The sequence below is a fragment of the Doryrhamphus excisus genome, linkage group LG19 (assembly GCF_037039965.1).
Source record: "Doryrhamphus excisus strain RoL-2023G ecotype Guam linkage group LG19, RoL_Dexc_Guam_v1.1, whole genome shotgun sequence".
Classification (NCBI taxonomy): domain Eukaryota; kingdom Metazoa; phylum Chordata; class Actinopteri; order Syngnathiformes; family Syngnathidae; genus Doryrhamphus; species Doryrhamphus excisus.
In genome coordinates, this window is record NC_136375.1 from 15,458,658 (window position 1) to 15,481,373 (window position 22,716).

Below are 22,716 nucleotides of genomic sequence, written 5' to 3' on the forward strand. Positions count from 1 at the left end.
TCATCCCTTATACAGTATCAGTCATTTGCATAATCATCCCTTATACAGTAACAGTCATTTGCATAAACACCTCTTATACAGTACCAGTCATTTGCATAATCATCCCTCATACAGTACCAGTCATTTGCATAATCATCCCTTATACAGTACCAGTCATTGATTGGTACCAGTCATGACGGTCAATTCTTGTAATTGAGCGTCATAGCAGTCCTTCACGTAATCAGCAGTCCTATCAATAGTCTTGCCAGTCATTGGCATGATCGGCAGCCATGCCAGTCATTGGTGTTATCAGCAGTCGTTGGTCATGCCATTCATTTGTGTGATTGACGGTCATGTTCAGTCATACCAGCAGTCATGCCAATCATTCCCATATCAGCAGTCATGCAGTAATTAGCATAATGGGAAACCGTACCAGTCATACCAGTTATTGGCCCTAAAGCCGGTGGTTGGTGTACTCATTAATGACTGGTGTAATCAACAGGACTTTCATGAGATGAGTCACGGTCTGCTGCTCTGGTTGGAGAACATCGACCGCAGGCGTAACGAGGTGGTCCCCATCGACCCAATCCAGGACGGCGACACTCTGCACGAGCACCATAAAACTCTCACCGTATGTATTCAATAAATCAGCGCATGTGTCCAAAGTGATGATGTCACTCATATCTAAAGAACGGCGCACTGAAGAGTCTTGGTCTTGGTTTTTCACAGCAAATCCGCCAGGAGCTGCTGGACTCTCAGCTGAAGGTGGCGTCGCTGCAGGACATGTCGCTCCAGTTGCTGGTCAACTCTCAGGGCGGCGACTGCCTGGAGGCCAAAGAGAAGGTCCACGTCATCGGCAACCGCCTCAAGCTGCTGCTGAAGGAGGTCACCCGCGATCTCCGCGAGCTGGCCAAGATCCTGGACATCACCAGCAGCCAGCAGGTCGCTGTCACTCAACGTTCAAAACCTCATTGAGTCTGTCAAAACTCAACGTGGCCGTCTTTTGGCGTCCGCAGGATCTGTCGTCGTGGTCGTCGGCTGATGATTTGGACACTGGGTCCGGGTCTCTCAGTCCCGCCTCAGGGAGGAGCACGCCGAGTCGACGGCGATCGGTATTGTATATGCTTGTTCCTCGTTCCTATTTCCTCTAAGTCCTAAGTCCTCCACCGCTAAGATGAACTTTCATCCCATGCCCGAGATCCGTCCTTCCCGTACGTTCACACGTGTCCAAGCCGCTCCTCTGCATGTTCTGCAGACCCACCATGGGGGGGGGGAAAGGCGGGAGTCCAACGGAGCTTCCTTGAGTTTTGTAGTCCCAAGAACACCTTCAACATTCCCTCATCCCTCTTCCCGTTCTCCCACTCGTCTGCATGTTCTCAGAGCAGAAGGGAGACCCAAGAGTCCTTTCTCTTGCATCCGCATTTGTAGTCCTTGTCGGCTCCCGAGCATCGAACCCCAAACGAGCATGACACTGCTGCTGATGCGTCTGATCACACGTTTTCTTTTGGTGGCTTCTGTTTTTGATTTGCCTGGACTGAAACTTTCTTTTCTTTTTGCCCCGCCCCCAACCCCCAAAACCCCCCAACCTTCTGCCCACCATCCCCGTTCATTGCAACCAGCGACGGGGCAAATGTAATGTGTCACAGCGTGGTGGAGCCCCTGTGAGCAGTCCACAGCACAGGTACATGATGGTTGTGTTGCTTACTAGCACGGCCCAGAAGATGATGGAAGTCATGGCTCATATGTGATACACCCCCCCCCTCCTCAACCCCCCCATTTCCATTTCAAGCTCCTTTTTTTCAAAGAAGAAAAACCAAAAGGCATCATAGTGAATTCCATCATCTTCTGCAAAGGCTGACCCGATGCCCGTGTTCCTAAAAAGGAAGACCCGCCCCCTGCGGCGTCCTACACCGCTTAATAACCCCTGGACGTCTCTCGCTCTCCAACCCGCTTCTTCAACTCGCCACTAGCGGGCAGTCATGTGCAGCTTTCTTTTCTCTCTCCCAAATGTCTGCAAGAACACCAAAAGTTGTGCGACATTTCCTCTTCCTGTTTTGTTGGCATCGTTTCCCCTTAACTCTTTTAGTCCATCCTCTTCCTTCTTGCATATATGCAGTACTTTACAAGAAGCCGTAGGCACCCCCCCCCCCCCCCCTGCAGCTTTCATGCCGTTGATGCACCCTCACGCGTACGGAGTCGGCAAAAAATTGAAAGGACCTGACACCGGAAAATTGTAGACGCAAGTTGGCCGTAAGACGTAAAAAGTGCGTAGGTTTGTCTTGCTACCTGAAAAACACGCCTGTAGCGTTTTTTCTGTGGGTGGAAGACCTGCCCTCCGTGTGATCCTTGTAGGCCAGGGGTGGGCAAACTTTTTGACTCGCTTTACAGGGGGGGCAGACTATATATTTTACACGTAACAGTCCACCTGGTATTATTGTATCTGTAAAATTGTCATGCAATCTGCTATTATTATTTATTATTTTATATTTATATTTAAATATTTAAAAAATAATAAAATATTATAATAATTACAATAAAATTTAAATAATAATTATTATATTATTATGTAAAATATGCAAATATAACAATAATATTATATATAATTAATATAATAAATAGCATTAATATAGTAATATAATAATCTCATAATCTAATAATAATCAAATAATAATGCCAGGTTGTATGTTGAGTTTAAATGAAATACTTTGGAAAGATTGGGCGGGCCGTATTCAAACACTTGGCGGGCCGGATGTGGCCCCCGGGCCGTAGTTTGCCCACCCCTACAATGTAGGCAGTGTTCATACATTTGGGAACCCTTGTGATTGTGATGAACCCTTGTGTTTGTTCAACATCATGGTCTAGGGCGGGGGTCGGCAACCCGCCACTCTTTAGGCAAAAGTCAAACCTATACATGGCAGATCCTCATTAGTCCTCACCGCAGTGAAAACTATTCTTCCTGGGGACCAAAAAAATGTACATTTCAAACTTCAAACATAATACAATAAAAAGTCATTACAATTAAATATAACTAAAAGTAAACAAAAATAATCTGAGACGTAATGGAATACAACGCTTAAATGATTGAAGCCAACCAGAACAACAAAAATGATGGTCCCATTACGGATCCCTTTTGCTGCATTGTATTCTTATTTCCTGGCAGAGCAGGTGTGTATGAGCTATGTTAGCAAGAGTTCTACCGACCATCGCATCTGTTTATTTGTTTAGTTGTTTTTGTTTTTTTGTGTCAGATGCGATTTTAGTGCCACTTCTAATATACAGAAGTTACATGCGCTGTCATATTTGTCTTATTATGAAACAAATTTGCAATGTATGAAAAGTCTGTCTTCCTCTTCTTTTGGCATCACTGGTCCTGCCCTAACCTTGCTTTGCACCTCATTCGCTCACATTCATGCTCTTCTACTGCAACTCATGGAATGAGACCATATTTGGACGTTAATAATATAATAAATAATAATATTACACGATAGGATTAGAAGCCGTAGGGACGTGCCGCTGAAAACTAGCAAAGCTTCTTACATCGGTCATACTTAATATATCGACTGCAACACCGATTCTTTTTACACTTTAATATCTGGTCATGGTTTTTAAGTTAGTGAGTTTGATACTATTAACTAGCTCTGCTAACTAGTTAACTAGCTTACTACGACATTTGGATGTTTTGATTCTTCAAGGAATGTTCATGTATTGCTGTTTTCCTTTTAGTTATTTTGACTATTTTTGATATTACCTTAACTTTACCTTAACTTTTTATTCTTTTTTTTTTTTTACTATAAGCTAATTGAGGTGAACCTGTTTTTAGACTGTATTTTTTTTTATTGATTCATTCATTTTCTACCACATTTTCTACAGCCAACCGATGGAAAAAAAAGTGCGACTTATAGTCCGGAAAATAATAACAAAAAATATAATAGAAAATTATTATAAATAAATTTAAAATAATATAATTATATTCTACCACTAATCCTCATGAGGGTCGCGGCGGGGGGGTGCTGGAACAGCCAACCATTGGAAAAAAAAAAAAAAAGTGTGACTTATAGTCCGGAAAATAATAACAAAAAATATAATAGAAAATTATTATAAATAAATTTAAAATAATATAATTATATTCTACCACTAATCCTCATGAGGGTTGCGGGGGGGTGCTGGAACAGCCAACCAATGGAAAAAAAAAAAAAGTGCGACTTATAGTCCGGAAAATAATAACAAAAAATATAATAGAAAATTATTATAAATACATTTAAAATAATATAATTATATTCTACCACTAATCCTCATGAGACCCTCAAAAAAAAGTGTGACTTATAGTCTGGAAAATAATAACAAAAAAAAAAGAAAATTATTATAAATAAATATAAAATAATATAATTATATTCTACCACTAATCCTCATGAGGGTAGCGGTGGGGGGGGTGCTGGAACAGCCAACCGATGGAAAAAAAAAGTGTGACTTATAGTCCGGAAAATAATAACAAAAAATATAATAGAAAATTATTATAAATAAATTTAAAATAATATAATTATATTCTACCACTAATCCTCATGAGGGTCGTGGTGGGGGGGTGCTGGAACAGCCAACCATTGGAAAAAAAAAAAAGTGTGACTTATAGTCCGGAAAATAATAACAAAAAATATAATAGAAAATTGTTATAAATAAATTTAAAATAATATAATTATATTCTACCACTAATCCTCATGAGGGTTGCGGGGGGGTGCTGGAACAGCCAACCAATGGAAAAAAAAAAAAAAGTGCGACTTATAGTCCGGAAAATAATAACAAAAAATATAATAGAAAATTATTATAAATACATTTAAAATAATATAATTATATTCTACCACTAATCCTCATGAGACCCTCAAAAAAAAAAGTGCGACTTATAGTCTGGAAAATAATAACAAAAAAAAAAAGAAAATTATTATAAATAAATATAAAATAATATAATTATATTCTACCACTAATCCTCATGAGGGTAGCGGCGGGGGGGTGCTGGAACAGCCAACCAATGGAAAAAAAAAGTGCGACTTATAGTCCGGAAAATAATAACAAAAAAAAAGAAAATTATTATAAATAAATATAAAATAATATAATTATATTCTACCACTAATCCTCATGAGGGTCGCGGCGGGGGGGTGCTGGAACAGCCAACCGATTGGGAAAAAAAAAAAAAAAGTGTGACTTATAGTCCGGAAAATAATAAAAAATATAATAGAAAATTATTATAAATAAATTTAAAATAATATCATTATATTCTACCACTAATCCTCATGAGACCCTCAAAAAAAAAAGTGCGACTTATAGTCTGGAAAATAATAACAAAAAATATAAGAGAAAATCATTATAAATTAATATAAAATAATATAATTATATATATTATATAATAATAATAGGCTCCAGCACCCCTTGCGACCCTTGTGATGAAAAGCGGTAAAATGAATGAATATAATAATAATAATAATAATAACAATTTGTCGAGTATGTTTATGTACATATCGTATTTTCCGGACTATAAGTCGTACTTTCCACGTCCGTCTGTAGCTGTTCCTGCGACTTATACTCCGGAGCGACTTATAGTCCAGAAAATACGGTATATATCTTTTTTTTTTTTTTTTTTTTTACTATGAACTAATAGATAGATTTTTTGATAGCTACAGTTTATGCGGACCAGATTCTACTGTCCAATTCTTGCGAGCTTGTGTTTGACTTCAGAGGTTCTACTGTATCAATGGAGATGATTAGTGTTGATATTTGACATGTAACACAGCTTGTGTCTCACCTTGTGTGTGTGTGTGTGTGTGTGTGTGTGTGTGTGTGTGTGTGTGTGTGGTGACAGCAGGTGTCACAGCGACGCTGGGTCCGCTTCCTGCCCTTCTGATCCGCCGCCGTCCACGCCCGTCTCCTCGTCCTCATCGTTTGCACGTCGCGTCTTGCGGGCGGCGCTGCCCCTCCAGCTCCTCCTGCTCCTGCTGCTCCTGGTCGCCTTCCTGCTGCCCATGTCCGAGGAGGCCTACTGCGCTCAGTCCAACAACTTTGCTCACTCCTTCTACCCCATGCTCAGCTACACCAACGGGCCCCCTCCTGTCTAGGTTGGGCCCGGGGGGGCATTGCCTTTTTTTTTTTTTTTTTTATCTCTGCGTGTAGCAAGTCGAGTGACGCAGAGGTCCACGGAGGCGTGTCCTTGGAATTAATTGTGAACTGAACAGGAAGTACTAGCAAAGCACCAAAGTCAACCTAGGCTGTGATTTTTTGTCTTCATAATTCCTATTAATAATACATCACATCTTATTTTGGCCATGCATGTAAATCCATTGTGTCTATGCTAACAAGAAAATCACTAATGAGATTATTTTTAGAGCGATGTGTTTTATTTTTGCAACATATCATATACATATGACTTATATAGAAAGTTTCTTGTATTTTTTTCTATGGCCGGCTGTCAGTGCGGCGTACACCAGGTGAGATCCGTGTCATGTTCTTATTAATTATTATTATTATTATTATGTGTTGAAAAATGGATGCGAGCATCAGCAACAAAGAATGCCAAAAAAAAACTCCTTTTGATATTTGTTGTCTTGTTATTGATTATTATGAGATGGATAAGAATGACTGGCGGATGCATCTGAGTGGGAGCCGTGGGGCGGATGAGCGCTGTGGTGGGCTGCACAGGACCAAGGTATGATTCCCTGATGATGAGCGTGAAGATGGTTCTCCAGCAAGCGGATGATTTCATGATTTGGGAGAGAAGAGGAAGAGGTTGTGGCGTCCACGCCGACCATCCGTGAGACCACCATGCGGAAGTCCATCAGCTGCACAACAACAAGTACATTTTGCTTTTTTTTAATTTTTTTTTTTTTTTACAATCTAGAAGTCTTCGTTCGCATGTAAACTCCATCACGGTTGTCCAAAGTGTGGCCCCTCGGACGTGTGCCTGCAGAGTTTCTAAAAAATAAGACGACTCACCTGATCAAAATTCTAAGACCAGTTGAAAAATATTGCACATTTGGGCCTTAAAGGGTTTTTAAAGGGGATGTAGTGTCCTGATGCTACTTGCTACCAGGAAGTTCTCTCAGGTGAAGACTCCAGACTTGTGAAAAAACTCACTTACAACTTTATTGAAAATGCATTAAATGTCCATAGCAATACATAGCAAACCTCTTTACCGTCTTCTAAACTTGCTTTTTAACATGATTAGAGCCCTCTAATCATAATAACACCCCTATAGCAAAAGGATAAGCTGCAAAGAAAATTGAAATATTTGGAAAATAAAAAAAACAAACATCAAAAGTGGGGGGGGGGGGGGAGCAAAGAGTGAAATTGAGTTTTTGTTCAGGGCGGCACGGCGTTCGAGTGGTTAGCGCAGCTAAGAGACCAGGGTTCAATTCCACCCTCGGCCATCTTCTGTGTGGAGTTTGCATGTTCTCCACGTGCATGCGTGGGTTTTCTCCGGGTACTCCGGTTTCCTCCCACATTCCAAAAAAAAAAAAAAAAACATGCTAGGTTAATTAGCCACTCCAAATTGTCCATAGCTATGAATGTGAGTGTGAATGGTTGTTTGTCTATATGTGCCCTGTGATTGGCTGGCGACCCCGCCTCTCGCCCAAAGACAGCTGGGATAGGCTCCAGCACCCCCGCAACCCCAGTGAGGTAAAAGCGGTAGAAAATGAATGAATAAGTTAAGTGGTCCGTGAACGCATCATTTTATCTATGTATTGTTTATAGGAGGACAAAGGTGGGACGTTTTTTAGATTTTCAAGTGGGCCCTGAGTTGGTAAAGTTTTGGAACCCTTCCTGTCGGGAAATGCGGACAGGGCTGACCTACTAATAATAAAAACAAACTAAAACGTTCCAAAACGTTCCCCAGGGATCCCAGAGCATGAATGGAATCAGGACGGATGTAAATAAGAAAGACTATTGCTGACGAGCAACATGGCGTACCTCTCTCTCCGAGGCTGAGAGCTGAGCGAAGCTGCTTCTCAGACCGCTTAGTCCATCCCGGTCTTCTCTGCTCCGCTTCTCCAGACTCTGCAGTTCTGAGGTCAAAGTCTCCAGCTTCTTCTCGGCTTGGGCTTTGCCCTCCTGGAGCCGACTCAGCTTCTTCTTCTCCTCCTCCTGCATCCTCCGCTTTGTCAAACAGATGAAAGCGTCTTCAGGGTGGGCTTCCGGGAGCCGCACGTACGCCACGAAGCCCTCCTGCCTTCTACCTTGAGCTGGGCCGCGCTGTCGGAGAGCCGGGCCTTCAGCTCACCGTTGGACTGCCTGGAGGCCCTCAACTCGGCCTGCAGACGCTCCACTTTCTTCTGCAGACTTCGAGACTCGGCGTGAGCGTCCTCCAGCGCCGATTCGCTCCTTTTGTGGTCCTCCAGCTCCGTCAGCTTCTTCCTCAGCATCTGGATGTGCAGACCTTTGCTCTCCAGCTGCTCCTTCTGAGTCTTCAACTGCCCAGAAGAAGAAGAAGAAAACCTTCATTATGTACACATGACAATCTAATAAGAGATCTTTTGATGCTGGCTGCAGTTTGACCCTGGAACGGACTAATTGATTGTGCTTGTAGGGGTGAATGAATGGTTGCAGACCACCACGATGCATCCCGGCAGACATCTTGACGTCCAAAGATGTCTCGCAGGTGTACCTAATGAAGTGTCCAAAGTGTGTGTTGGGTACCTTGCGCTGCAGGTCAAAGGTCAGACTCTTGCTCGCCATCAGCGCATCGCCTTCGCCCCTGAGCAGCTGCTCCACCCGGGACAGAATGAGCGGCAGCCTCATGTCCGCGCCGACGTCCGCCATCATGGCGTCCACCTTCACGGCCTCCGACAGCCTGTCCAGGAACTCCTCGTGCTGTTGAGCAGAGCGGATCCTCACACGGGCCGCCGCGGCGACGCTTCCTGTGTTTGAAACCTTACGTGCTGACGGCTCAGTCGCAGGCCGCGTTGATGAACGTCCGCCGCAAAAAGCTCCGCCTCCGTTTGTTGAAGCCGCTGTCTCAGTTCTGAACCTCGCCGCTCGGCTAGCTCGGCTCGCTGCAGGACGCTCTGACGTTGCTTCCTCTCCTCAATTAGCTCCTCTGACATGTCACGTAGTCGAGCCTCCACCTCGGACACCGCCTGTGTGCCTCACGAGTACGGAATAGTTTAAAGGAACCGGCTCGAGAGGTTGGCTTTGGAATGATGTGGGAAAAAAAAGTCCCACCTTGCTGCAGAGTTGGTCTACCTTGTCTTCAGTCTGGACCGTGACTTCTGCATCTCCGTGGATCAAGGAGGCCACCTTGGTGAAGACCTTGAGAAGTTTGTCCTTGGCTTCCCGACTCTCTCTTTGACTCATCTGCAACTTCCTCTCGAGCTCCTCCACCTGCTTCTCCAAACACAGCGATTCCCGCCGGGACGCCTCTGCCACTCTCCTCCTGGCTTCCAATCTCTCCATCAGTGTCCGCATCTCCACTTCCAGGCCGCTTTGTCCCAACTTGAGTCCATCCAGCTCCTGAGACACAAGACGAGACGACTGCGGCGCTGTGTCGTCATGGAAACGTGCCTTAAAAAGACCTTCAAGGTACCACTTTGAGGGCATCCGCTGCCACCGAGCTGCTGGCGGCCTTCCTCCTCTCGCGATCCAGCTCAGCCGCCAGCCTCAGGACCGTCTCCTGGCTTCCCTTGCACTCCACCTCGCTGGACCGCACGCTCTCCTCCAACACGGCAAGCCTCATCTTCAACCGCTCCCGCTCATTATGCTGCTCACAAATCAATCAAATCAATCAAAACTTGTATGCAAAAGTGTCTGGGAAATGATATATTTTTAAAAGATTAATGTTGTTCTCCATTTCCCCTGTTAGTCACATACCTCTTCAATACTTTCCATAACTTTTTCCAGACAAAAAGAAGCAAGTAAGCCGCACAAACCTCAACAAACTACTCTTACGCTCAAGAAAAGCAAGTCTCCCAGCAACAGCAAACACCTGCAATACCACAAATCACCACATGTGGCGCTATAACGTGGACTGTAGCGCAAAACAACCTAACGAAAAAGAAATTGTGCTTTGAGTGATTTTAAGCACGTATGTAGGTTGATTGTAAAAAAAAAATAATTGGTGCTTTGAGTGATTTTAAGCACGTATGTAGGTTGAATGTAAAAAATAATAATTGGTGCTGTGTATGAATACAAGTACAAAACAACAAAAGGCGTCAACTCAAGGTCAACTGAATTTTACTTCATTTGCCCTCAGCGAAGACCGTCAGGCTTTGTTATGGTGTTACGTTGGTGACATTGTGGGTCTCAGCCCAAACTTTCAAGACATCATCGGACTTTAAACTATGTAAATATGAATATTGAATAAGGGAAACAGAAAATAGAAGTGACAAACTCAATGAAAGACGGGAAAGTTTGTTGTTTTTAAGCACGCATGACCTCTTACAACATGAGAGCGTAAGTAGAAGTACCGAAAACGTAATTAATGTGTTATGAAATTACACGATTTTCATGCATGCATTAAAAAAATCGACAGAACAAACAATGTTGAACATTTTTTTAAACGATCATTCTACCTGCAAGTCAACGTTTGGGGTTGCCAAGTGTGTTATATCATTACGACCAGGAAGTGATCCCTTGAATAAAACTTTATTGGCAAACACAGACCCTCAGCTTTTCAAGATGGAGGTTGATTCACGAAGTTTATGTTTGAAACATTTTTGCGCGCAAATGTCATTTTGTTAATGTTTTTATTTTTGTCTGTCGACGTTCTGTTATTGGCGAGCTAGCTGTTAGCTTGGTTAGCACTTATCAGTGAGCTTCCTTTTCGCAAATTGCGAGCGCCGTTCGTATTGATGTAATTGTGATTTTATTTATTTTACATAATTAATTATAAGCAGCAAACTCTTACGGGTAGCTATTGTTGAACTAGGGTGTTCATTATTTCAGTCCTTGTTTTAATTACATGTATTGCCAGTCGACGACATAGTATGTATAGACCGATATAGCGCTGGTACTTGAACGCCTCATGGGGCATTTGCGTACGAGATAGTGTGTGAGCAGCCGCCTGGGAAAAAAAAAATGCTTCTCCGGTCTCTTTGGGCTAAACTGCAGCCATCGAACTGGAAAGCAATGTACGTCTTTGCTTCAGCTAGTTTCCCTCATTCCAGCCTGGCATCCAAATATGAATTTAAAAACCGGACTCACTCATGCTGCTGTGGCCTCCAGAGGCATGCCCTTTCATTTGCTTTTAGAGGGTTTAGAAGTCCAAACAGGAACTTTTTAACAGACTTGGACTGCAGAAGTGAACAGAAGCGTTTTTACGTGCCAGATCTTGCCAACCCCGTCTTAAAAGCCAGTTTGAAACAAGTGACAGGGCCTGGGAAGAGAGTCCCTAAAGGGCCTCGGACTAAACAACCGTCCAGAGCCAATCAACCCTCTATGACTGAAGACATGGTGAAGCCGCCTGAACTTTCCACTTCCACTTGCCATTCTATTCAAGTGTGTTTTTGCTCCACAGTACATGATGCAGTGTATCGCCTTTGCAACAGCAGACCAGTACAATCTGCCGACCCTCAGCCTGGATCTGACAGGACACGGCTTCCACGAGGTGGACTTTCCTCGAGGTACTCGTACATAAAAACACACCACTTGCCAGTAAAGCTTTGGGGGTTCTATTAACTGGTTCAACACCGTCAGACGCGTCCAATGTGTTGGTGATAAGCTCTGACGTGGCCTCCAGACCAGACGACAGGGCAATCATCTTCTTCTTCAGGTGGACTCACACCACTTTGAATGTCGTCTCGTGTTACAGTATCTACACAAATGAATAGAAAATATGAGTTGTGATCCTGCGATACTTACTGAGAGAGCGACTTTGTCTTTTTCCAGGGAAGGATCGGTGGTTTTCTGGAATGTTGACGACAAAATGGTAATTCAAATGAATCATATTCACTGTAATTAAAGTAAAATGTATAAATGCCATAATTCTATTTACTGTATGCCATTTTATTTATATCATGATGATTAGGGTTGCATCACTCTGGCAAAAGTTGGAAGGAAAAAAAAATGCAATTTAGTGTAGATTTAAAATACTTATATTATCTGAATAATCTTGATTAAAAATTATGAATTAATGCCTTAATGCTTAATTTTCCTTGAACTATATGCTGTTGTGAATAATTAATGATATTCATCCACCCTACTGCAGTGCTTATAAAGCTAGCAGTTAGCAGCATCAACAAAAAAAGTAGTGCTACTTTTTAGATTTTTAGAACAAACTGGCGGGAGACTCATGTGGTCTTAGGTCTTGCACCTGGTGCAAGAGGGCCCGTGTCAGTGACCCCTGATTTAGACCTCACATTCAGGCATAATAAAGACATTGTGATGTTCTTTATTCATTTTAAACTCCTATACTCACAATATTAGGAAAGTGGGGTTTGTATTTTGGACATGTGACCAATCACAGTGGAGTGGGCATGCCCGGAGGCAGGGCATGGATGGAATAAATTAAAAAAGATTGTTTTGGGGGGGAAGCACAACCCCAATTAAATGCAGCTGGAATAGGTGCAGATCAAGTTTTTTTTTTTGCTGGTTATTGTGTGTAGCTGCTCTATAGGAGTCCACAGCTCAATACAAAGGGTTGAATAATGAGCACAATTGGTTGTCTTTAGGGCAGGGGTCTCAAACTCAATTTACCTGGGGGCCACTGGAGCTAGGGTCTGGGTGAGACTGGGCTGCATTAGGTTTCCCCCCCCCAAAAAAACGCATTTATTAAAAACAAAAAAATTCAAAAAAAAAATTCAAATTTTCTACAAGAAAAGCTCTGATAAAACACTCCACTGTTCTCAAATATCTTAATTTTTATTTTTCTATACAAAATAAGATGACAAAGAAATAAATCAAGAATAAAGAAAATCAATCAATGAGTAATAAATAAATAAATACAATAATAATAATAATAAAACGGCAAATAATAAAAACTTAAGAAACCACATATAGTTGGTGGGTAGACAAATTATTTTTTTCAGATTAAAATGAACAAAGCATTATTAGAGCCCTGTAGACATGACAAAACACGACTATAGTCACATTTATACTCTTTTTATTTACAACATATTGCGCAACTGCAGGGTCTTGAGACACATGCTAACTCGCAAACTAGAGAGCTAGCGACCTAAACGGTAGCCTTCAAGTTATTTCCTTTCAACTTAAATAACCAAAAACTTACCACTTCCACACGGACAGGGAGGATAACTATTAACAGTTATTTAACCTTTAACATGAACATTAATCAAACGTAATAATTTTTTCCGGGTACATGATACCATACAGCATCCATATCAAACTTTAAACATTAAACTTTCATATCAAGACGGGGGCCTCAAAGTAGTGTCCTGCGTGCCACATTTGGCCCGCGGGCCGCATGTTTGTTTAGGGTAAATTCCACATAAATGTTTGAGAAATGACTAGATATCATGAGTAATATATTCACGGCCATTTTGCTCTCCTTTTGCTTCCGAATCATGCAAAATGGTACGTTGTTATGTCTTTGTTTCAGATGAAAACGGTGTTGAGGATACTGGAGCGTCATGAAAGTCAGCCCTATGAAGTTGCGTTAGTCCACTGGGAAAATGAAGAGATCAACTACACCTTTGGAGAGTGAGTCCGCTGACTTACATTTATACGTACTATATCACTCTATGTATTCATTTTCTACCGCTTATCCTCACGAGGGTCGTGGGGGTGCTGGAGCCTACCCCAGCTGTCTTGGGTACACGCTGGACTGTACCGTCTAAATGTACGCTGTTAATTTCTTCCTCAGGGGAAACTCCAAATTGGAGCGAGGAAACTTTGTGTTGTGTAACCACATGGATCCACAGGAAGCCATCTTGGAGAAATTTGCCTTTTCCAATGCTTTATGTTTGTCAGGTGAGATGTGACGTCACATGTCGCTTCATTAGGTACACCTGCACCGTCTCATGCATGTCAAATGTGGTAGAGGAAGCACATCACGCCCAGGCAAGATGGATTTACCTTTACCGTTTACCTTTAACGTCTCTTAACTGTGTTTGTTTTGCGTATGGCCTATTATGCTCATTTTTCATCCCTTCGTGTTGAATTATGGACTCTTATCAAGAAGCTAACCAGAACAGAGAGCTTTCTAGATCTTCCAAAATCTGCAACTATTCAGCTTCCAGCCTCCGAGCTTTCCTACTGCGCTCTGGTTGGTTAGACTCACGACTGCTTAAAAGGACCTTGTTACACCCGCAAACGTAATAACTGCCCATAAACGTAATAAACCACAAATCTGCTGCTTTGAATGTAACAATCCCGCAAATGTAATAACTATTACATTGTAATAACTGTACATTATTGTTACTATTATTTACAGCAATACTTTAGTAATACTATATTACTGTTGTTGATGTTATGCTTGCTCAGCTATTAGCTAACTGTCATTAGCAAACTGTAGCTAGCTAATGTTAGCTACAGTAGAGGCAATGAGCACTAAGCAGTGACTAAAATAATAACTTGACAAATTATGTAGGACTACAGTACCACTCTCAATATATATGAGGCATCAGCAATACTTTTGCAATACTATATTACTGTTGTTGATGTTATGCTTGCTCAGCCATTAGCTAACTGTCATTAGCAAACTGTAGCTAGCTAATGTTAGCTACAGTAGAGGCAATGAGCACTAAGCAGTGACTAAAATAATAACTTGACAAATTATGTAGGACTACAGTACCACTCTCAATATATATGAGGCATCAGCAATACTTTTGCAATACTATATTACTGTTGTTGATGTTATGCTTGCTCAGCCATTAGCTAACTGTCATTAGCAAACTGTAGCTAGCTAATGTTAGCTACAGTAGAGGCAATGAGCACTAAGCAGTGCCTAAAATAATAACTTGACAAGTGTACTATATCAGATTATGTAGGACTACAGTACCACTCTCAATAAATATGAGGCATCAGCAATACTTTAGCAATACTATATTACTGTTGTTGATGTTACGCTTGCTCAGCTATTAGCTAACTGTCATTAGCAAACTGTAGCTAGCTAACGTTAGCTACAGTAGAGGCAATGAGCACTAAGCAGTGCCTAAAATAATAACTTGACAAATTATGTAGGACTACAGTACCACTCTCAATATATATGAGGCATCAGCAATACTTTTGCAATACTATATTACTGTTGTTGATGTTATGCTTGCTCAGCCATTAGCTAACTGTAGCTAGCTAATGTTAGCTACAGTAGAGGCAATGAGCACTAAATACCTATAAATATGACTATAAATCATTCAAATTAAATAATAAATATAATAATAATAAATAATATAATCATGTATTGGAAAAATATTTTCTATGTGTTGTTTCTACATATATTGGAACACTTTTAATACCCAGCCATATAAAAATTCAATAATTGTGTTTTTTGATGCACCCTAACGTACGTGTAAAGCAACTTTTTGGTGTCCGACAGTGAAGCTGGCCATATGGGAGGTGTCCTTGGATAACTTTGTGGAGTCCATTCAATCTATTCCTGAGGTACACACAGCCCAGTCTCAACCACGTCACGTGTCATGGCAGCAATGATGTGTGTGTATGTGTGTTTATGCCCCGCCTCCCACCATCCAGACACTGAAGTCAGGTCAGAGAGTCAAATTGTCATCCGCAGAAGTCATGCAGAAGATCGGTGAGCTGTTCACTTTAAGGTAAATGTTGTTAGCGCTGCACAGCACATCCACTGACTGAATGATTGGCTGTTGATTGAATGATTGACAGCTGACTGAGAACACATAAGGGAGTTAGAAATGTGTGGATTGTCCATGCTGCCTGAAAAGCATTGTGAAAGCTTTGCATTTTTTTTAAATGTTCTTAAGCCCTCCTAAATAATTTGATATTTTTTATTGATTTAAATTTTTTTTTATAGATTTTATAAATTTATAGATTTTTTTTAACAAAAAAATCTGACAATTTTTTTATAATAGGGCAAAAGCAGGCTAATAAGCAAGCCAATAAGCAGGCTAATACTAGCCTACTACTACTAGTAGTAATAATTATTCATTCATTTTCTACCGCTTATCCTCATAAGAGTCACAGGGGTGCTGGAGCCTATCCCAGCTGTCTTTGGGGCGAGAGGCGGGGTACACCCTGGACTGGTGGTCAGCCAATCACATGGCACATATAGACAAACAACCATTCACACTCACATTCATACCTATGGACAATTTGGAGTGGCTAATTAACCTAGCATGTTTTTTTGGAATGTGGGAGGAAACCGGAGTACCCGGAGAAAACCCACGCATGCACAGGGAGAACATGCAAACTCCACGCAGAGATGGCAGAGCGTGGAATTGAACTCGGGTCTCCTAGCTGTGAGGTCTGCGCGCTACCCACAAATGAATTGGATTGATATTTTCTATGGGAAAATCTGCTTTGGTTTGAGTTTGTTTTGGTTTGAGTCGGACCTTCTGGCATGTATTACTGACGTTAACCAAGGCACTGCTGTATTTACTTGCAAAGGTTCTTTAGATGCTGCTGGCTGCTCTCAGTTTTTATACGAGAACTGGATTTACATAAGTTCTTTTGGTTCCCACCACAGACACTGTATAAACCTGAGATCCGACCTCCTCCTCACGCCCGACTTCTACTGGGACCGCGAGAACCTGGAGAAACTCTACGACAAGACCTGCCAGTTTCTCAGCATCAACCGCAGGGTCAACGTACTGCAACCACGCCCGCCTCTTCAGTGACAATAAGAAGCGTTCCTCGTGTTTTACTGGGCAACTTGTGCGCCTCACAGGTGATGAATGAGAAGCTGGAGCATTGCACTCAGCTGACGGACTTGATGAGGAGCCACCTGAGCGAGAAGCACAGCCTGAGGTTGGAGTGGATGATCGTCATCCTCATCACCATTGAAGTGAGGATTCATTCATTCATTTTCTACCGCTTTCTTTTTTTTTATATATATTTCTTCTTTATGTGACTAATATGACATTATTTTTCATCATTTTTTTTTATATTTTGACTTTATTCTTGTGAAAACTACTGCTGATTTTTCTCATTTTATTTCATTTATATTATATATAATATACATTATATTACATTATAGCTTACATTATATTATATAACATTATATTATTCATTCATTCATTCTCTACTGCTTTCTTTTTTTAATATTTCTACTTTATTTGACAAATAGATTATTTTTCATCATTTTCTTTTTAATATTTTGACTTTATTCTTGTGAAAACTACTGCTGATTTTTCTCATTTTACTTCATTTACATTATATGTAATATACATTATAGCTTACATTACATTATATTATATACTATAACATTATATTATTCATTCATTCATTTTCTACCGCTTTCTTTTTTTAATATATTTTTACTCTATGTTACTAATATGACATTATTTTTCATCATTTTCTTTTTAATATTTTGATTTTATTCTTATGAAAACTACTGCTGATTTTTCTCATTTTACTTCATTTATATTATATATAATATACATTATATTACATTATAGCTTACATTACATTATATTATATAATATAACATAATATTATTCATTCATTCATTTTCTACCCCTTTCTTTTTTTTAATATTTTTACTTTATGTGACTAATATGACATTATTTTTCATCATTTTCTTTTTAATATTTTGATTTTATTCTTATGAAAACTACTGCTGATTTTTCTTATTTTACTTCATTTATATATAATATACATTATATTACATTATAGCTTACATTATATTACATTATATAACATAACATTATATTATTAATTCATTCATTTTCTACCGCTTTCTTTTTTTATATATTTCTACTTTATGTGACTAATATGACATTATTTTTCATCATTTTCTTTTTAATATTTTGACTTTATTCTTGTGAAAACTACTGCTGATTTTTCTCATTTTACTTCATTTATATTATATATAATATACATTATATGACATTATAGCTTACATTACATTACATAATATAACATGATATTATTCATTCATTCATTTTCTACCGCTTTCTTTTTTTAAAATATTTTTTCTTTATGTGACTAATATGACATTATTTTTCATCATTTTTTTAATATTTTGATTTTATTCTTATGAAAACTACTGCTATTTTTCTCATTTTACTTCATTTATGTTATATATAATATACATTATAGCTTACATTACATTATATTATATAATATAACATTATATTATTCATTCATTTTCTACCGCTTTCTTTTTTTTTATATTTTTACTTGTATATATGTATTTTTTAAACTAATAATGGGCCTTAAACGACCTCAAAAAAAAGATATGATTTCTTCACTTATATGTTTTTGACTTCTAAAAATGTGCCGTTTTTTTATTTGAAGGTTTTGTTTGAACTTGTAAAGATGATCTAAATGGGCCAAAGATGACAGGTGACGTCTCCACAGTGCCATGCTGCGTTCAGGGACCAGCAGTCATGAGGTATTCTGGCTAGAAATGTGGTTTGTTTTTTTTTTTTTTTTAATTCTTGACACTGATTATCACATTATATGAAATGTTATGTTTTATGCCACTGAAAGCACGGATCTCAAACGTGCGAGCCATTTGCGGCCCTCAGGACCATATTTTGTGGCCCCCTACTTGATATCAAAGCTTTGCGTAAGTGCGTTTCATGAAGCCCGGGCAAATTCAGAGGTATCGAACACCGACAACAAAATGTGAACGCACACCAAGTACAAAGCTAAGAACCGGACTTGACAAAGTTAGCTAGCTCTCCAGATGTATTGGGTCTGAGGGCCCAGATCTGAAGGACGGATGCCAAGACTGGCGTGGGAAACAACACAAACACTGATGGCTTAACTTTTATTCTTCGCTAAAGGCCATAACATTTTGGAAAATACGTGAATCAAATGTAGCTGATGCAAAAATATGCAGAAAACGGCATCAAAATGTTAGCTTTCATGCTGTGTGTAATGCTGAAAATACTGAGTAAATATCCATTCATGTTGATATATTTCTATATTGTTGCAGCGTGTTTACAATGTACAAGGTCATGTACAGCAGCAGGCTTATTGCATATGTGTTGCATATGTAGATCCCATATGAATAAAAGGAAATTCTAAAAAAAAAAAAAAAAAAATTAGTGCCGCATATTGTGAAATCTATGAAACCTTTGTTCTTCTACAGCAGGGTGGGCAAACTTTTTGACTCGCGGGCCGGGTTAATATAACAAAATTGATCGGGGGGGGGCAGACTATATACCGTATTTTCTGGACTATAAGTCATTTGGGAGTACAAGTCGCACAAGGCAAAAAAATGCATAATTAGGTAGAAAAAAACACTGGAGTATAAGTTGCATTTTTTGTGGGTTTATTTACCATATTTTCTGGACTATAAGTCGCTCCGGAGAAAAGTCGCACAAGGCCAAAAATGCATAATTAGGTAGAAAAAAAAACATACATAAGTCGCACTGGAGTATAAGTCGCATTTTTTGCGGGTTTATTTACCGTATTTTCTGGACTATAAGTCACACTGGAGTATAAGTCGCATTTTTTGCGGGTTTATTTACTATATTTTCTGGACTATAAGTCGCTCCGGAGTATAAGTCGCACAAGGCCAAAAATGCATAATTAGGTAGAAAAACAACATACATAAGTCGCACTGGAGTATAAGTCGCATTTTTTTTGCGGGTTTATTTACCGTATTTTCTGGACTATAAGTCGCTCCGGAGTATAAGTCGCACAAGGCCAAAAATGCATAATTAGGTAGAAAAAAAAAACATACATAAGTCGCACTGGAGTATAAGTCGCATTTTTTGCGGGTTTATTTACCGTATTTTCTGGACTATAAGTCGCTCCTGAGAAAAGTCGCACAAGGCAAAAAAAATGCATAATTAGGTAAAAAAAAAACACTGGAGTATAAGTTGCATTTTTTGCGGGTTTATTTACCATATTTTCTGGACTATAAGTCGCTCCGGAGAAAAGTCGCACAAGGCCAAAAATGCATAATTAGGTAGAAAAAAAAACATACATAAGTCGCACTGGAGTATAAGTCGCATTTTTTGCGGGTTTATTTACCATATTTTCTGGACTATAAGTTTCACTGGAGTATAAGTCGCATTTTTTGCGGGTCTATTTACCATATTTTCTGGACTATAAGTCGCTCCGGAGTATAAGTCGCACAAGGCCAAAAATGCATAATTAGGTAGAAAAAAAACATACATAAGTCGCACTGGAGTATAAGTCGCATTTTTTGCGGGTTTATTTACCATATTTTCTGGACTATAAGTTTCACTGGAGTATAAGTCGCATTTTTTGCGGGTCTATTTACCGTATTTTCTGGACTATAAGTCGCTCCGGAGTATAAGTCGCACAAGGCAAAAAAAATGCATAATTAGGTAGAAAAAAACATACATAAGTCGCACTGGAGTATAAGTTGCATTTTTTGCGGGTTTATTTACCGTATTTTCTGGACTATAAGTCGCTCTGGAGTATAAGTCGCACAAGGCAAAAAAAATGCATAATTAGGTAGAAAAAAACATACATAAGTCGCACTGGAGTATAAGTCGCATTTTTTGCGGGTTTATTTACCATATTTTCTGGACTATAAGTCGCTCCGGAGTATAAGTTGCACAAGGCCAAAAATGCATAATTAGGTAGAAAAAAACCCATACATAAGTCGCACTGGAGTATAAGTCGCATTTTTTGCGGGTTTATTTACCGTATTTTCTGGACTATAAGTCGCTCCGGAGTATAAGTCGAATTTTTTGCGGGTTTATTTACCGTATTTTTATTTTTTATTCTCCCTCGCTATCTTGCACATCAGGCTCAGGGTTGGACAGGATCTGAAACTCGTCATAGTGAATTGGTTCTGGCTCTTCGGGGATGGTGTTTTGGAGAGGCTGGTCAGCTTCAGCTTCCGTTTGAATGTGTTCCGCGGCATCCATCCATATATCCTGCTCGTTTTCCTCAGGGGCGTCTGGTATTTGGCAGCGCGTGGATGTGGTTTCTTCTACCGGTTGTATGGTTTCTGGTGGTTTCATGGCAGAAACCATCTGGACTGGAGGATATTTGGTTTCTGTTTTATCAGGTTTTGAGCTCTCTTTCACATGGACACCAACTTCAGGTAGCTCTGTCTGTTCATAGACCTCGACCGGTTCTGGTTTCTCTGTTTGTTTCTCGTTCTGTGATGGCTTTTTTTGCAATACAGGCTGAACAGGTTTCTCACATAGCTCAGCCTGTTTCTCCTCAACTATGTCTGCTTGGACTTGCCGTTCCTGACCGAGTTCCTGCTGCTGTTCTGTCTTTTTGTAGCTGTCAAGTGGATCTGTTTTGAAGATGGCCTCTTCTCGTTCCATGACATGTTCTGACTCTTTCTCCCTCTCAACCGAATCTGTTAAGGATAAGGGCTTATCTTCTTCTTGTTTCAGAACGTGTTCCTCAGCGAGTTCCACCTGTAGGTGACTCTCAATTGTATATGTTTGGGATAAAGATTCCTCGAGTTCTGGGTCCTGGGAACATCCCTGCAGTAGCACGGTCTGTTTTTGACTGTCAACTGCGTCTGTTTTGGATAAGGATTCCTCTACGTCATGTTCCAGTTTTTGGCTCTGTATTGGTTTTATTTGGCATGAGGACTCCTCTGCTTGTGGTTCTCCAGATAGTTCTTTCGATAGTTTTGTTTGTGCCTGGTTCAATGGACTTTCTTCGGCCATGGATTCATCTGCTTGTAGTGCCTTCACATGTTCCTTTGTGAGCACTTTCTCTTTGTGGCTCTCAAATGGAACTGTTCCAGATAGAACCTTTCCTACTTTGGGTTCCTGGACATGTTCCTTGGTGAGCTCTGTCTGGGATAAATACTCTTCAGTTTGTTTTGCCCGAACACATTCTTCGGGTTGTGGTGCCTTTTCATAAATGTTGACTGAATCTGTTTTTAACATGGACTCTTCTGCTTCTGGTACCCGAGCATGTTCGTCCATTAGCGCTGTCTGTTTCTGGCTGTCTGCTGGGTCTTTTGCATATGAGGACTCTTCAGTTTCTGCGGCCTGAACAGCTTCCTCTGGTTTGTATGTCTCTTTATGGGTATTGGCATAATCTGTTTTTGACCTGGGTTTTTCTGGTTCTGGTTCCTGAACATGTTCCTCGGTTTGTGCTGGTTTCTGTCTGTCTGCCGGGTCATTTACCAGTACGGACTCTTCGGTTTCTGGCATCTGAACAGCCTTGTCAGGTTTCTTTGCCTGTTCATGAATATTGCCATCGGTTTGTGGTATGGCCTCTCCTGCTTCTGGTACCTGTTCAGGTAGTACCGTGTCTTTTTCGCTTGGGGCTAAGGACTTCTCCAGGTCTTGGGTGTGAACAGCTTTCTCAGTTAGCTTGGTCATTTGGGCTAAAGGCTCCTCTGTGTATGTTCCCGGAGCGTCTTCCTTAGGTAGTTTTGTCTGCTCTTCAGTTCCTGGTGCCTGGAAGCCAACCTCATTTAAATCTGTATCTGGTTGTGGTTCTGACAGGAAGTCTTCTGCACCTGTGGCACAAAGACTTCCCATTTGAGATAAACGTTCTTTTGCTTGCTCAACGCTAATTTCAGTTAGCTTTGCTTGTTTAGAACTAACACTTGTGTCTACATGGGGCGCTTCTGGTGCCGGGATCTGAACAACTTCCATGGATACTTTTTTTTGGTTATCAACCGGATCTGGATTTATTGGCTCAGTCTTCTGGGATAGGGTTTCTTCCACGACTGATGCCTGAACGCCTCCACGGGTTACTTCT

The 22,716-nt window shown here is 40.4% G+C and overlaps 3 protein-coding genes across 5 annotated transcripts in view; 2 read left to right on the top strand and 1 right to left on the bottom strand.

The window, feature by feature from the left end:
• syne1b (spectrin repeat containing, nuclear envelope 1b) overlaps positions 1-6,691 on the top strand; it is a 104,133-nt gene extending 97,442 nt beyond the window's left edge. For 2 of the 3 annotated variants that reach the window (XM_078799050.1, XM_078799051.1), the window contains 5 exons: positions 482-610; positions 709-921; positions 996-1,091; positions 1,599-1,660; positions 5,831-6,691. In XM_078799050.1, coding sequence (XP_078655176.1) covers positions 482-610; positions 709-921; positions 996-1,091; positions 1,599-1,660; positions 5,831-6,080 — 750 coding nt within the window. In that variant the 3' untranslated portion in view covers positions 6,081-6,691. Of the gene's footprint in view, positions 1-481; positions 611-708; positions 922-995; positions 1,092-1,598; positions 1,661-5,827 lie in introns of all 3 variants that reach the window. The other variant, XM_078799052.1, reaches the window with a different exon arrangement.
• Positions 6,570-9,843, bottom strand: ccdc170 (coiled-coil domain containing 170). The gene is made up of 8 exons (XM_078799255.1): positions 9,826-9,843; positions 9,542-9,715; positions 9,181-9,468; positions 8,895-9,095; positions 8,656-8,829; positions 8,176-8,429; positions 7,930-8,110; positions 6,570-6,800 (listed from the first exon to the last, which is right to left on the bottom strand). Exons 1-8 carry the CDS (start codon positions 9,841-9,843, stop codon positions 6,570-6,572), a joined length of 1,521 nt encoding a protein of 506 aa, XP_078655381.1.
• Positions 9,844-10,616: 773 nt separating this feature from the next.
• Positions 10,617-19,979, top strand: rmnd1 (required for meiotic nuclear division 1 homolog). Its single transcript, XM_058057222.2, has 11 exons — positions 10,617-11,406; positions 11,471-11,576; positions 11,650-11,725; positions 11,842-11,881; positions 13,511-13,611; positions 13,775-13,881; positions 15,446-15,510; positions 15,601-15,677; positions 16,568-16,688; positions 16,769-16,885; positions 18,340-19,979. Exons 1-11 carry the CDS (start codon positions 11,032-11,034, stop codon positions 18,367-18,369), a joined length of 1,215 nt encoding a protein of 404 aa, XP_057913205.2. The 5' UTR covers positions 10,617-11,031; the 3' UTR covers positions 18,370-19,979.
• The last annotated feature ends 2,737 nt before the right edge of the window (positions 19,980-22,716 follow it).

Excerpts from the sequence above, each read along its gene's own strand:
- ccdc170 (XM_078799255.1), bottom strand. Across the intron at positions 9,096-9,180 it reads TAGACCAACTCTGCAGCAAG|GCGGTGTCCGAGGTGGAGGC; the intron begins GTGGGACTTTTT and ends TGAGGCACACAG. Across the intron at positions 8,430-8,655 it reads CCTTTGACCTGCAGCGCAAG|TTGAAGACTCAGAAGGAGCA; the intron begins GTACCCAACACA and ends TCTTCTGGGCAG.
- rmnd1 (XM_058057222.2), top strand. The coding sequence starts at position 11,032 with ATGCTTCTCCGGTCTCTTTGGGCTAAACTGCAGCCATCGAACTGGAAA. Across the intron at positions 11,577-11,649 it reads CGAGGTGGACTTTCCTCGAG|ACGCGTCCAATGTGTTGGTG; the intron begins GTACTCGTACAT and ends CAACACCGTCAG. Across the intron at positions 13,882-15,445 it reads CAATGCTTTATGTTTGTCAG|TGAAGCTGGCCATATGGGAG; the intron begins GTGAGATGTGAC and ends GGTGTCCGACAG.